At 28.5% G+C, this 14,474-nt stretch overlaps 1 protein-coding gene across 1 annotated transcript in view; it reads right to left on the bottom strand.

Moving 5' to 3' along the window:
• The window catches only part of LOC107445677 (mediator of RNA polymerase II transcription subunit 25), a 39,542-nt gene that overhangs the window by 18,765 nt on the left and 6,303 nt on the right, over positions 1 to 14,474 (bottom strand). Inside the window, exons 5-14 of the mRNA XM_016060137.5 lie at positions 14,275 to 14,373; positions 13,078 to 13,198; positions 11,583 to 11,648; positions 10,600 to 10,687; positions 9,861 to 10,007; positions 9,010 to 9,227; positions 8,215 to 8,308; positions 6,173 to 6,373; positions 5,089 to 5,599; positions 4,775 to 4,946 (exon numbers count right to left, since the gene is read on the bottom strand). Of these exons, the coding sequence (XP_015915623.2) occupies positions 4,775 to 4,946; positions 5,089 to 5,599; positions 6,173 to 6,373; positions 8,215 to 8,308; positions 9,010 to 9,227; positions 9,861 to 10,007; positions 10,600 to 10,687; positions 11,583 to 11,648; positions 13,078 to 13,198; positions 14,275 to 14,373 (1,717 nt within the window). The remainder of the gene's footprint in view (positions 1 to 4,774; positions 4,947 to 5,088; positions 5,600 to 6,172; positions 6,374 to 8,214; positions 8,309 to 9,009; positions 9,228 to 9,860; positions 10,008 to 10,599; positions 10,688 to 11,582; positions 11,649 to 13,077; positions 13,199 to 14,274; positions 14,374 to 14,474) is intronic.

Consider the following 14,474-nt stretch of genomic DNA (forward strand, 5'->3'; position numbering starts at 1 on the left):
AGTAACGGATCTAACCTCAAATGCCTTTATTGCATGTTTAAAGAGATTTGTGGCTCGTAGGGGTTTATGTTCTAAGTTGTTTTCGGACAATGCCACAACAGGGTTCCCACTCTATGATGAGATTGAAATTCAAGGAATTTCCAGGACTTTTCAAGGACCTCAACAAAATTTTCAAGGACCTTAATCTAAGACCAATTTTAAAAATTGTTCTCTTCTATTTTACTAGAAGCAACAATGCTTGTTGTGGCAATAATTAATTTCAAATATAATACCTAAATGCTTTGCCTATATAGAGAGAAGAGAGTATATGTATTATGGACTAAAATTTATATTCTTTTAAAAACAACCCTACTGGTTTTCAGGGTTCGTTGATTTAAATCAGCTTGATTAAAATCACGATTTAAATCATGATTTAAATCAAATGATTTTTTAAAAAAAATCATTGATTTAAATCAACTAATTTTTTTTTATCTATATATATTGATTTTAGAAGTCAAAAAACAGTGTTTTAAATTTTTGATACTTTTATTATTTTCTTTTCTTAGTATTAAAATTTAATTTAAATAAATTGCTGCAGTAATTAATTTTAGTTAACGAAATTACTTTCTTGGTGTGTGTTAAATTCCAACACATTTGAAATTACATTTTTAAAAATGTTTTGATTCTTGAGATTGAAAGTACAGATTAAAGTAAACATTTAATGCGGTCTTAATATAGACTTGCATAGCTGTAGAAAGTAATTAATAAACATGAATTTTTTTCAAAAAATAATACAAATAATGTTAATTAAAATTCTACCTTTTGAATGAAAAAGCGTGAATTAAAATCTACATCATATTTTATTAGTGGAAAATGCATATTTCTGAAGCTTCAGGTTCTATACCTACCCTAATATGCCAAAAACAGAAAGAAAAAAAAGGGCAGATGAATTCAGATGTTTTTTTCCTAATATAGTGTCATTCTTCCCTTTCAAAGTCTATTTGATGCAGTAGGGTTGGGTTATTAACTGGTATTTTTTTCTCATAATGTGTTTACAGTATCTTTGACATTACTGATTTTCTATAAAGAAATTTTGTGAAAAAAAATTCCAATGAGTACATAGATTTTCTAATTTTTTTTAAGCTTAACTTATCTATTTTGACATAGAATTAAAAATGAATATTTTAATATAAAAATATATAGATTAAATATTTATTTATTTTTTGATAAAGATGAATGACTACATTTATAAACACAGTCTGCTACATTTATTTTGTTATTTTAAAAATCAAGAGAAAAAAAAGAGAAATCGCAATTTTAAATTAAAGTTGTGATTTGTTAACTGAAACTTTGTTTTAATAGTTAAAATACAGGGGTCTGTCCAAGCCAAATTTACTACGTTTAACGGTACCTTTACAAATTCAACTTTAGGAAAAATGATAGAATAATCACACGAAATACTTTTTCTTAAAATTTTATTTTTGTGTCTCGTAAGAAACGATAAATCCATATTTTTACTATATTTGTGTTGATTTTTTAATGTAATTTTTTATTTTCACAAAATAGTTACCTCTCAGAAAAACCCAGACACACCCCTGAAGTATTCTTTAAATTCTCTATTTCATCTAGTCTTTAAATTTTAATCATGCATTTGTTTCAAAATGGTTGCTTTGCATTCAAAGCCATGTTTTATAATGAAAAATTATTTTAGTTAGAGCTTCTAAAATATTGTTACAATATAGTTTTAATATTAAGTTAATTTGATTAAACATTTATAATTTTTTTAATCATAAATTAAAGTTCTCACAGTGTATATGAATAAAAATCAAAAAAATCTGATTTAAATCAAAAAAATCCGATTTAAATCAAAAAAATCTGATTCTTTTGATTTTTTTTTAAAAAAATCAAAAAAAATCACGAACCCTGCTGGTTTTACATATTAATTCACAAAATCATTTTCAGCACAATCTATAACTAATGGTAATGAGGTGTTAATGGTGAAATCCTTTAATCCTGTGTATTTTCATGTGAAGGCTGCATGAAAGACAGAGCTAAATCTTAGGTATTCCATATTCCATGACTATTCCATAACCCCCTCCTCTCCTCTATTAAACATTGTTTCTGAAATTATTCATCCATAATTTACACAACCTTCTCTAAATGTTATGCAGCAACAATTTTTTAATAAAAATTAGAAGGAACATATCCCATTTTCACCATGTTTAAAAGTATTATTCGTTATGTGTAATCCACAACTGCCAATGAATATGACCTGGTGGGAATACTTCTCTTTTAATTCACACTGAAGCTTCTAATAGAATTTCCAATTGACATAGGGTCCATCCATGGATAATTGAAGTATTTTAGAGAGCTTTTAACCATCATCCATGCATTTGTAAAAAGAGGACAAAATATTTTCTGCAGTTCCATGACCCATAAATTGGGATGTAAGATACTTAGTGCAAACTTTATTATCAATTCCTTACCATAATGTCCATCTGCTTAGATGGTAGAGACTGATTTAACGTTTCATCAAAGTGTAGTGTAGCAATCAACATTCTTCAGCTCATTTATAAGAATCCCTTTGAAGTATAGTGCCAATCCAAAGGAGCCCAAATAGGCTCACTTTGTGGCACTACAAAAAAATTGTCTCGCTATACAGCTATCAGCAAACATTCTGGAGAACAATTTACTAATCCCTTCACAGGAGTTACATGAATAATTACTAGTGATGCACTTCAGACTCCAGAGAATTTCAGCATCAAGCACATTCCTTTTGAAGACAATGTTACCTCGGCCACTAAAGTTTCTGTTTCACATGGGGCACACGATGTTGAAGGAGTATTTACACCAGATGAATTAAATGTTGATGTCTTTGGAAAAAGAGAACTCAAGGCATGAGACTGCTTTTTTGTTTTACCTTTCTTTCATGTGTGATTTAAGAGCAGATTCTTCCATTTTCGCGATATCGATCTCCCTCATGCATAATCGGCACTTCTGAACTTCTTTTTGGGCATCGATAAAATCCATTCTTTATAAGCTTGATTATCCATCCATTGGGGATTAAAATAGCACTTCCCAGGCATAACTAGTCTAAACTACATAACACAAATACGAAGCCGTGCCTTTGCGAATACGCTTTACAATAAAGTTTTGAAATGACGCAAACGTAAGGACAAGTGCGCATGGTAAAACGGCAAATTTATTGAAAACTACAAGGTACATATTGTTACGAAATTCGAGATTATTCCAGTTTCGATAAGAAAAGAGAAGATCTAAGCATATGCGACAGAAGATGAAGTGGAGTCTCGCCCCGAACGCATTGATTGTCTGCTGTGCTCCACGCGCTTGGCAGACACCAAGACACTAGACCCGGTTAGAAACGGTGGCGTTAAAAACCACGTGAGAGAGCTCGGGAACAAAACAGAAAGAACGAGAAAGATCCGCGGGTGTTTTATAAAAAGGGCCGTCGGCAGTTTTGGACAAATTCAAGGACCTATCAAGTTTTTCAAGGACCTAAGACGTTTTTCAAGCACTTTCAAGGACCTAAATTTAGCAAAAAAAAATTCAAGGACTTTCAAGGACTCTCAAGGACCGTGGGAACCCTGCACAAATTTCACAGCAGCCAACAAAGATCTATCAAAATTGCATAATTTGGTTGTAAAAGCAGACGATTGCTTGGCTAACTATTTAACAACTGAGGGAATCGAATGGCACTTTCTCCAACCGAGAGCACCCAACTTCGGTGGTCTCTGGGAAAGTGGCGTTAAAAGAGTTGTGGGCAATTTCAGATTGAGTTACGAAGAATTCCTTACTGTCACTACCCAAATAGAAGGAATTCTAAATTCGCGACCGCTTGTACCTCTGTCACCTGATTCTGATGTTTATGATGCATTAACTCCTGCTCATTTGTTAATCGGTAGACCTTTAAATGCTATTGTAGAACCAAATTTAATTCAAAATAAGGACAATCAACTGTCTAATTGGAAGAAATTAACTAAAATAGTTCAAATCTTTTGGAAGAAATGGCATATAAAATTCCTTAACAATTTACAACAGAGGTCCAAGTGGATGGTAAAAAAGGACAATGTAAAAATGAGCTAGTGCTCCTTAAGGATGAAAATCTACCCCCGCAAAAATGGGCATTAGGTAGAATAATTGAGCTTTATTTTGGCAGCGATAAGCGTGTCAGAGTCGTTAAAGTCAAAACTCAATCAGGAATTTTCAAACACCCCATTTCAAAAATTTGTATTTTACCTTTTAATGAGTAATTTTGTGTGTGTGATTCAATGTTATTGTTATATTGTGTTTTTGTTTTATTTTCATTAATTGCATTTAATGAAATAAGTGTGAGTTAATTGAATGTAAACATGTCAATGTTGGGCGGGATGTTCGTGCCCACTGCGACACAAGCACCATCTCTTAGAGTTATAATTATTTGAAGCAGTGTTAAAAGAGTTCCGCAATTAAGCGGATGTGTCTATACAACAGTGAAAATGTGTGTATAAAAGTTTAAAATAAAATAATTATTGAGTACAGTCCAATTGTCAGAGTTAATGAAATACAACTAACAAGTTTCAGATAATCAGGAACAAAAAAATATTTTACTATGATATTTGGAAACAAAGAATTAACAATGCAGTGCATTAAAATATTATAAGAAAATATACACAATATAATTTGTTAACAGTTTTTGACAGTTGAGTTGCAATATACTGAACTTTGCATCATATTAAAAGTGGTTAAATACTATTATGATTAAATTTTAAATTCTGAAAATAAAGTTATTTCTTACCAAGCCAGAACTCATGTTTTTACACAACTTGTTCAAAGCATCACAATCTTGAGTAAAATGAATAAGCACATGCTTGGCTGCAGTTTTCAAAATTGCAAATAAATTGGCTGCTACTATCAATTGCCTGGGAATCAATTGTAGTGAAAGTCTATTTGGCCACTTATCAGCATTGCTAAATAAATAAGACAGGCTTTGGTATAAAAATACAATTCACATAAAACATAAAAAGTGAATAAAAAATTCACTTTTTATTAATATTAATGACAATTTAATGATATTTAATATAAATAATGGAAAATTGAATAGTTACTTACACATCTAATTCCCCTGTATTAGCCACAACAGAAGAAAAGGTACAAGCCAAAGCGTGAGTCACTCTTTGTCCTTGTACCTGCTGTGGGTTAACTTTCTCTTGGAACTCGAGATAGCCCTGCCATATCGTTCGCCTGTCTTTTGTGGTGGCTAAGGGGTTAGTGGGTTGTTGCCCTTGCTGTGAGGTGCCCTGAGAAATAGGCAAAATACCAGGCACTGACTGTAACGGCATGTTGGAAGTAGATGCCGTAGTCATGGTCTGACCTTGAGAAGAAATCAGTTGATTTCCATTGTTTGTGTTGCCTAACTTAGATTGCATAGAGGGCATTGTATTAGACATACTCGTAGTCTGTTGCAGTTGAGGTTGGGAACTTTGGCCAAAGCCTTGGTGTTGATTCAATTGAGGTGCAAGAGGATTAGATCCACCAATTGAAACAGGTACAGATGAAGCTGTAGGCATTCTGAGGCCTATATTAGATAAACTTCCTCTGATACCACCAGCATTTAAAACATCTGAAAACATAAATGGATGAACAAATAAATATAATGATAAAGGATTAAAAAATATGAGCAACAAACACAACAGGAAAAATAAAAAAGCCTGAAAAATGATGCATAAAGATAGTTTTTATGATTTTCCTTAGTTCTAGAAACGTTTAAATGTTTACCCCTTTGGATCACTTCTTGCAACATAATATTGATAAAACCTTATTTTATAATGCTTATTAATTTAAAAATTTTGAAATAAGATTGGGGCAGAATGCCTTGCAATAATGAAATTAAATTCAATTGAATAAATTCTAATTAAATTAAATTCTAAAATTGGAAGCTGCTAGCAAAATTAAAATTGCAAACAAATTGCACATTTTATTTCAAAATATAGATCAATGCAATTCAATTAATAAAAGTAGTTCAATTATGCATTGATCAAAATTGACAAACAATTATTGACTAGCTTAAAAAAAATATTACTGCAAAATATTACTTGGAAGCATCCTATTTTCATACTTCAGTTATTGACTAATAGTCACACATTAAATTTACATAACAACTGATTTAAAAATTGTATTTATTAACAGCACTTACTTTGACCACTATTCATTGTGGATTGTGCTTGAGAAACTATGTTAGATACAGTTTGGTTCAAGGGAATTTGAGGTGAATTTAATCTAATTGGCATATTACTTGGACCTATATTTAATTGTGCAGCAAGAACACTGGTTGTTGGGGGTGTAGATGTAGGAGGTGAAGGTGCAGCAGCTTGATTCCAAGTCATACGGGGACCACCTGTTAGATGAAAGAAAAAAAGCTTAATATCTTCTCTATCTCCCAAAAATGCATTTTAAATGCAATTTGCCTCAGGTTTATTTAATTTTGCCAAACAGCTCAAAAACAGAATAAAAGAAGAAAAATTGCTAAATTCTTAACATAAAAAGAAATATATTTTTTAAAAAAATTATCATTCCACTAATAATACATACAGGTTACATTTCCCCCTTTCAAGGTGATATAAAAATATATATAAAAAAAAACTCATAATCTGCATAATATTTCCCACTTAAATTTTTTTTTCTTCATAATTAAATCAAAAATATTTATAGACCTATTTTTGATCCTGATTTTTTTAAAATATATATATAATACTGCTACATTATTTTAAAGTAATTTAGTAGTACATATTCACTTTAAAGAACAATCGAATAAAAATATAGACACATACATGTGCATAAATATACAAAGAACATTATTCGGACTAAAGAAAAAATTTGTAAATAAGGGGAAGTCTCTTTACTGGGGACATGATAAGTAAAATATAAATGTGTAAAAATTTAATTACATTTTGTAAAATACCCAAATATAATCTGAAACTTAAATGTAATTTATTTTGCAAAGAAGACAGCTTTTCACGTAAAAAAAAAATCTGACATTTTGTTTATCTACCCTTTTTTTTTGTCTTATAGTACAGAATACCAATTCCCAAGGCATGCATTTCTCTCTCTTGTTCTTCAAGTCCTTGGAAGACAATTTTCAATTGCTGCAACATTGAATAATGATGGTGGATCGGAAGACTACCAGTCATCTTCCCCTCTACTAGATTCCAAAAGTACAGCTATTGAAATTTCTTTGATTCGTAAGCAGCCAGATCGTTATTACATTGCAAGCACTCCATGAAGTCAATATCCGCATTCTTTTTTGAAAAGCATTCTTCTGGGTCGAAACTGAAGAAAAATTACCTTTTCTGAAACCATTTACGATATAGCCTTCAGAAACTTTGCTATAGTCTGACAATATTGAATTTAAAGCTGCAGACAAGTTTATTTTTAAAGAAGTTGTATAAGACAAACTCCTCAGTATTTCAAAGGAGTAGTATTAGGGGATGGCACCTGATGGCTGAATGGTAGTGCTTTGCACTGTCATGCAACAGGTCCTTGGCTCAATCTTCGGGCCAGGCAAGGTTGACTCAGGTTTTCATCCCTCCAGTGGGTCGATAAAATGAGTACCAAGCATGCTTGGGAGCCAAACAATGGGGGTTCTGAGTTAGGCTAATCACCCAACCAGAACAGCTGCTCTTGCACTCCAGAATCCAAAGGTCAAGAAAACTGAGATGGGTACAATGGGCCACGGCACTCAATGGGCTGTCTTGCCAATGAGTTTAGTTTAGTATTAGAGGATGCTTTAAGGACCAGAATTTCTTTTACATTAATGATATAGGAAATGATAAATACCTACGGGGACCGAGCTGAAAAGATGTTCAAAGCAGTAAATAATTATACACAGGCAACATATATCCGATTTTTTGTGTATAGATTTAAAAAAAAGATTGAATTGATATAAAATAAAGTAAACCACATAAACTCAGATAACTTAATGCAGAATTTATTATTAAAACTCTGGTATATGCCATCTCACATGACTAAAGATATTCTCAACAGTGTTGTAAACAGCAAGTGTTTTCCCATTGTTTTGTTACTCTGCTTTTAAATTCTCTGATACACAGTGAACACTTTAGCTGAGATAACATAGGTTTTAAAACATATTTCATTGGAGAAAAAAAGAAAAAAAAAATGTTTTCATAGAATGAAACTTTAAGAAATACAGAGTGAAAATATTAACAAAACTAGGCTTACAATTAGGAACAGGAGAATGGCCTCTTTGAGGTCTAATACCATCTGAGTGTTGAGGTGGTCCTTTATTAGTAATTGTAACATTGGGAGGGTTTGGCTAAAATAAAGTACATCGATTAATACATTGAGAAGATATTAATAAATCAGTAATCAAGCAAATATGTCTCTAAACAGAATTAACAATTATTCAGTAAAAATACAAATTTAAAAATAAATTTAGTTTTTTTTCCCTAATTAATTTCTAATGTTCTCAGAAACATACGAAACACTGCATTAAAAGCAAACTTTAAAAAACATTGTTAGTAAGTTAACAAAAATAACAACATTTAAAAAGTAACTATTGTCTCTAAAATAAAACACTTTGGATCAGTTGAATAGAATAAAAAAATAGAATTCGATGTTTTTTCTTCCGAGCTCATTACTTAATTACAAAATAATTAGAAGTGATTTTAGTAAATTCAAGTAATTTTGTCAAAAATGTTAACTACTCTCAGATATTAAAATAAAAAAATTAAATTTGTGCTTTATAATTTAAATTTAAGAATCTTTATGTATAAGACATATTTACATTACCCAACAAAATAAACTTTTGAATTATTCATATTTAAGTATTCCAGAACAAAACACTTTTTTAATATTTTTTCAATTTCAAGAAATAAACAATCCACATAAATAAACACATTAACACTTGAACTTGAAAGAATGACAATTTTAATATTATAATACCTTGTTTCTAATGGCATTTTTATTCAATCAGAGAATTTCGTGCAATAAAATTGTGATAAATAGAATTTATACCTGATTCATAGAATTGAGGTGAGATGAAGGCATGGAAATACCAGTTCTTTGTGGCAATGCTTGATTGGGTTGTGCAGGCATAGAAGATTGGCCATAACCACCTAATGGAGACTGTCCTGTACTAGGAGCTTGTAAAGTAGACTGAACAGAATTTTGAGATGTCATTGTACCACTTTGACTTTCTGAAGTGGGCCATTCTAATCCCCCAGGATTGTAATCTGAAAAATAAAATAAAGATTCAATATTTGTGAAGTCTAATGATACAATTACTCTAATGCAATTAAAAAAAGAAATGTGATTTAAGAGTAAACAACAGAATTTAAACATGTTATTTCTCAGTTAACAGAGTATACAAGTTGAGCTAATAATTTTAAAATAATTGACTAAATATCCCACCAGAACTAACCAATTAATTTAAAGGACATTTTATCAAAAATTTTTTAAAGGAAAAGCATATCAGTCAAAATCTTTTAAATGATCTTGTTAATAAAAATACAAAGAATAAGAGACATTAACCTAAGAGCTAATAAAGATTCCTGCTCATAAAATCAGATACAATCAAACTTTTTCTTCTAATTTTCCTACTATTAGTTAACATTTATATAAAAAAAAACATCTTATACATACCAATTGGGAAAAAGAAAAAAATATATAGAAAAAATCCCCATCAAGATACATAACGTATTAACGGACCAAAGTCACACTTTTTTCAAACATGAATCTTAAAAACCTTCTATTAGGAGTTGATATTAATTTGTACTGAAATGCATAAACTCCTTATCTTTCATATTAAAAATCTATAATCCTTCAAAATCTATCATATTTTACCCATATAAAAATAAAATACATACTCTGTGTATTGGGTTGTTTAAATCCAGCAGTCTCCCTAGGATGAGGTGGTGAATTGGTAGCTGGTCGTTTCTGAGCAGTGGATGTTGGACTACATACAGAAGCAGTAGTAGGTTTGTTTTCCATCAAAGGAGGACTTATAGGCCTCTCTGAAAATATCAAAGTTTGCCATAATGTTTATATTGGGGAAAAAAAAGAAATTAAAATGGAAAGTGAATTATAGGAGATAAAAATGTTTAATTATTTTTGAAAATTACTTAGGAATGATTAATTAATGTATGTTATTATTTTGTACCAACAAGAGAACTTTTTTTTTCAAATATTTTAATCTCACAAACAAAACACAGACATATTTATAAGCACACAAAATACTACTAAAATTAAAATATACTTAATAATGTAAAATTAACTTCGATAATTAATTAATTCTATTTTGTCACCTACAGCTTGAAAATTAATATTTCAGAAAAGCATTATCAATATGTAATCTATTCATTATTAAGTTAGAGAAATCACCAGTTTATTTGAAAAGAGAGTTAAACGGTAGATTAATCATTTAACTGTAAACTATAATTTGAGTTTGGGGAGGAGCATGGCATCTTTCTAAAACAGAAAACTTGTTTTTTTCCTACTAAGAAAATACACTTTAATAGGTTAAAAAAAATTGACTAACTATTAAAAAGTTAAATATCAATATTAAAAAAACACACACTTAAAAACCATAGAAGAAAATTAACCAACCTTGTAATTGGTAACCACTGAGAAGTATACAATGTCGACTATCCTTAGCATAATTCTTTGTGGTGATTTGTTGCATGTCTCCACCAGCCTAATTCAAGAAAAACAGTAGAATATATATATATATATACTATATAAATGAAAACAATATGAAATTATATTAGTACAATAATGTTTATTATGTTTGTCACTCCACTCTACACTGGCAAAGCAAGTGTAGTATCCTGCAAATGGTTGACCAATGCATTCAATCTTATAAATATTTTGAGTTTCTTAAAAAAAAAATCAAAAATTGAAGCCACTTTAATAAAGGTATAAAATTTTGCACAACTTACAACTTTTTTTTTAAAGATTTTGATTAATAATTTTAAAAGAAAAAAAATTTCTAATAATCTTACTGAAATCTCCTCTCAATAGCCAGTCCCAATGTTAAATTAAAGTATTACAAATATATAAAACTGTTACATTTCAATAATAATATCATTATAATAATGTTTTTCCCCACTCAAATCACTAAATGTATGTGATAATTCAAGAGGAAATGTGAGTGGCACTTGATTAACTTTTAATCTATTTAATATATTACTTTATTAATAATTACGCTTGCTTTATTATTCTTTTCATTAAGCAAAATTTTTGTGCTTGAAATAATGTTTGCTTGTTTGTGTATTATTCAAACATTTTAAAAACAATAACAATAAAGTTACATCTCCATTTAAACCAGTTTATAATATAATATCATTTCAGAACTGTTAAAGCCAATGAATGTAAAAAAGCAGTTTTAAAATGGTTACATAATTTCAACAGTTACTTTGAGGGACCATAAACAAATAAGTAACTAACCAATAATCCTACATATACAGTAATTTTTATTACATATGTTAACAATAGATCAACATATTTAAGAATGTGATAAGGAGACAATACTAGACTTTATCAACATATTTTCCAGAAATTTCAATTATAAATAAATAAATATAAAGTACCTTTTCATAAATTCTGTAAAAGGCAGGAATCTTCCTCAAAGATAACACACTGAAGTTTATATGGCGCTTAAAAAATAAGAAAATAATATATATATATATATACACACAGGCCTAATTTAGGACTAATAAAAAGACTGATGGTTATTTATTTCGATGATAATTGATCTTATGGTTATAAATTCTTTCTGTACGTAGTAGTAGCATAAAAGTAACTCAAAAGTTTCACATTCAACAAAAAAAAAAAAAAAAATTACTTATTATCAACATATTAAATCATACTTCAAATTTAAATAATAATAATTTTTAAATGAGGTTTTAGTTAATTTTTAAAAATACTTTAAGAGGCACTTTTTACGCAAGTACATATTCTCAAATCATAATATAAGGAAGAAAGAGAAGATAAAATGCAAAATATAATGACAGTATCAAAATAAAGAATATTTAACAAAATTGAATATTTAAGTAAGATCTACTTTAAATATCAGGCTCGAAAAATTATTAAATATTTTTATTAATAAATGTTAACTGTAAATAAGTAACCAATCTTGATAAACCCTAAATTATCTTGATAATCCCTAAATCTAAAGAAAAAAAACCTTTTTGAACTTACGCTAATTTTATTGATTTTATTTTATTTTCCCAAAAAGTTTAAGAGTATAAAAAAATATATATATAAATAAATAAAATAAATAAATAATAATTATAGGATCTATTTATTCTGTTTCCCAATTATACTGAAGGGCTAAATTTTTTTCACTACACCTTTTTTCAAGAAAAACAAGATTACAAAGAAAAAAAAATCCAATAAATAAAATTATCTATTACATAAAACCAAACTATTAAACCCAATGTGATCAGTGTAAAACAATAAATTCTAAATTTTTATTTTGTTTAACAAAAATATGTCTCTTATAGGAAACAATTTTAAAGTTACATGTTTTAAAAAATATCATTCTGCATTTTAAATAATATTACTTAAGAGTTTTCCTACCAACAAATTATAAGTGTTAACATTATTAAAAATATTGAATATTTTTAAGAATTTAATTAACTTACAGTCATTTCTTATTTTTACCAAAATAACTTAAGATTTTTATTGTATTTTTCTATAAAATGATAGATCCTTTAACAACAATACCCCATCTGCTTTTACAAGATTTTTTTTTTCCAATTTAAGAAATGAAGCTTATTAAGAATGTCCTCATTTTCATTTATATGTAAAAATAAGCACATAGAAAAGGAAAAATAAGCTAATGGGGCTCTGTGTTAAAAAATGGCAGGAGCATTTTTGTTCTAATTGTCTTAGATATAAACTTTTTTTCATAATGGAACAGTATTGATCTTCATTTGAATTTGAAATTTATTGATTTTGAATGAAGATCAATATCATTCCATTATGAAAAAAAGTTTATATCTAAGACAATTAGAACATAAATATTAAATGAAAACAAATTAATATAGTTTACTATAAAAACAAATGTAAAATTATGCTTACATCGGCCATTGTTGCTGCTAATTGTTCAGTCATTAAACCAGAATATGCAGAACTTTCCAGAGCAGGGAGTGGGTAGGGAGGAGAGTTACAAATCAAGATGCAATGTTTCTGAGTTTTAATACTTGAAAATAAATAGAATGAAAAATATTAGTTAGTTAAAATATTTACACATTTAAACATAAAAAAAGTAAATAATGAACAACCATAATCAAAAAATTTTTTTCCTGACAATTTGAGAAAAGTTAATTCAGTAAAAAACACTGTTAAAGAATAAAAACTATATCCTCTTTTTAAAAAAACCTGACACAAAGAAATTTCAACGATGCAAAATGCAAATACTTATTATATTTAGAACTCAATTACAAAGAGGATTTAACAGTAGTTAATATCATTAGTACTACCATTCAATTAAAAAATGTCTATTAAACTAACAAAGTTCTATAAAATTAAATAAAGATGAAATTAAATTAAAAACATTAACATGTAAGAAAACTAACAAAAACGGAACATATTTATCAATTTAATGTATTAATATTATGTTAGAAACAATGAGCCCTATTATTATTAAAAAGGAGAATATAAATTCATCAAAAAAATAAGAATATAAATTCAAAAAAAAAAAAAAAAAAAAACACTTATGTATGCTATGAAAAAGCAATATAAGGTACTTAAAAAAAAATATGAGATGAAAATACATCCTTTTAAACTTGAAAGTTATTGAAGAAAGATGTCAAAGAAACATTATATTTCTAAAATTCTATTATTTTTCCAAATCAGGATGATAGGAATTAAGCAGTTTAGTTTTGTAAGATGTAGAAATATAGCAATAATTACCAGATTCATAAAAATGAACAAAAAATTTTGCAAGAAGTTTTTAATGAGATGAACATAAACAATTTATTTGAAGCAGTGTGCTATCCATTATCAAATATCATTAAAAAAATGGGATAACAAATAATACATTAAAGAACTGTTATCTCGATAAGTGCAAATACAACAATTACAAAGTAATTTATAAAAAATAACAAAATATTATGAGAAACATTCAATAGGACTAACATCAATCCATTTCCAAACGTCAATTAAAAAATTGACATTTGGAAATGAAATGGAACAAAAACTTAGAAAATTGACAACTCTAAAACAGAGCATTTGTTCTTAAATTATGTGTCTAAAATAACATAAGAATTAACTAACTTGCTATCTCTGATTGTATGAAAATCATCGAAAACTTGAAGTGCTGTGCTTAATCCTTCAGCAACATGGCTGTGGGATTCACCAGCTCCACCAATGAATCTAAAGTTCAAAAAAGTATGTATCATTTGTATAGAAATAACCATATACCGAAAGCATAATACATTATTATAAATTAAAATATATAGACTATAAAGTAAGAT

Source organism: Parasteatoda tepidariorum, chromosome 6, assembly GCF_982258835.1.
Source record: "Parasteatoda tepidariorum strain Cologne lab strain chromosome 6, Ptep-v5.0, whole genome shotgun sequence".
NCBI lineage: Eukaryota > Metazoa > Arthropoda > Arachnida > Araneae > Theridiidae > Parasteatoda > Parasteatoda tepidariorum.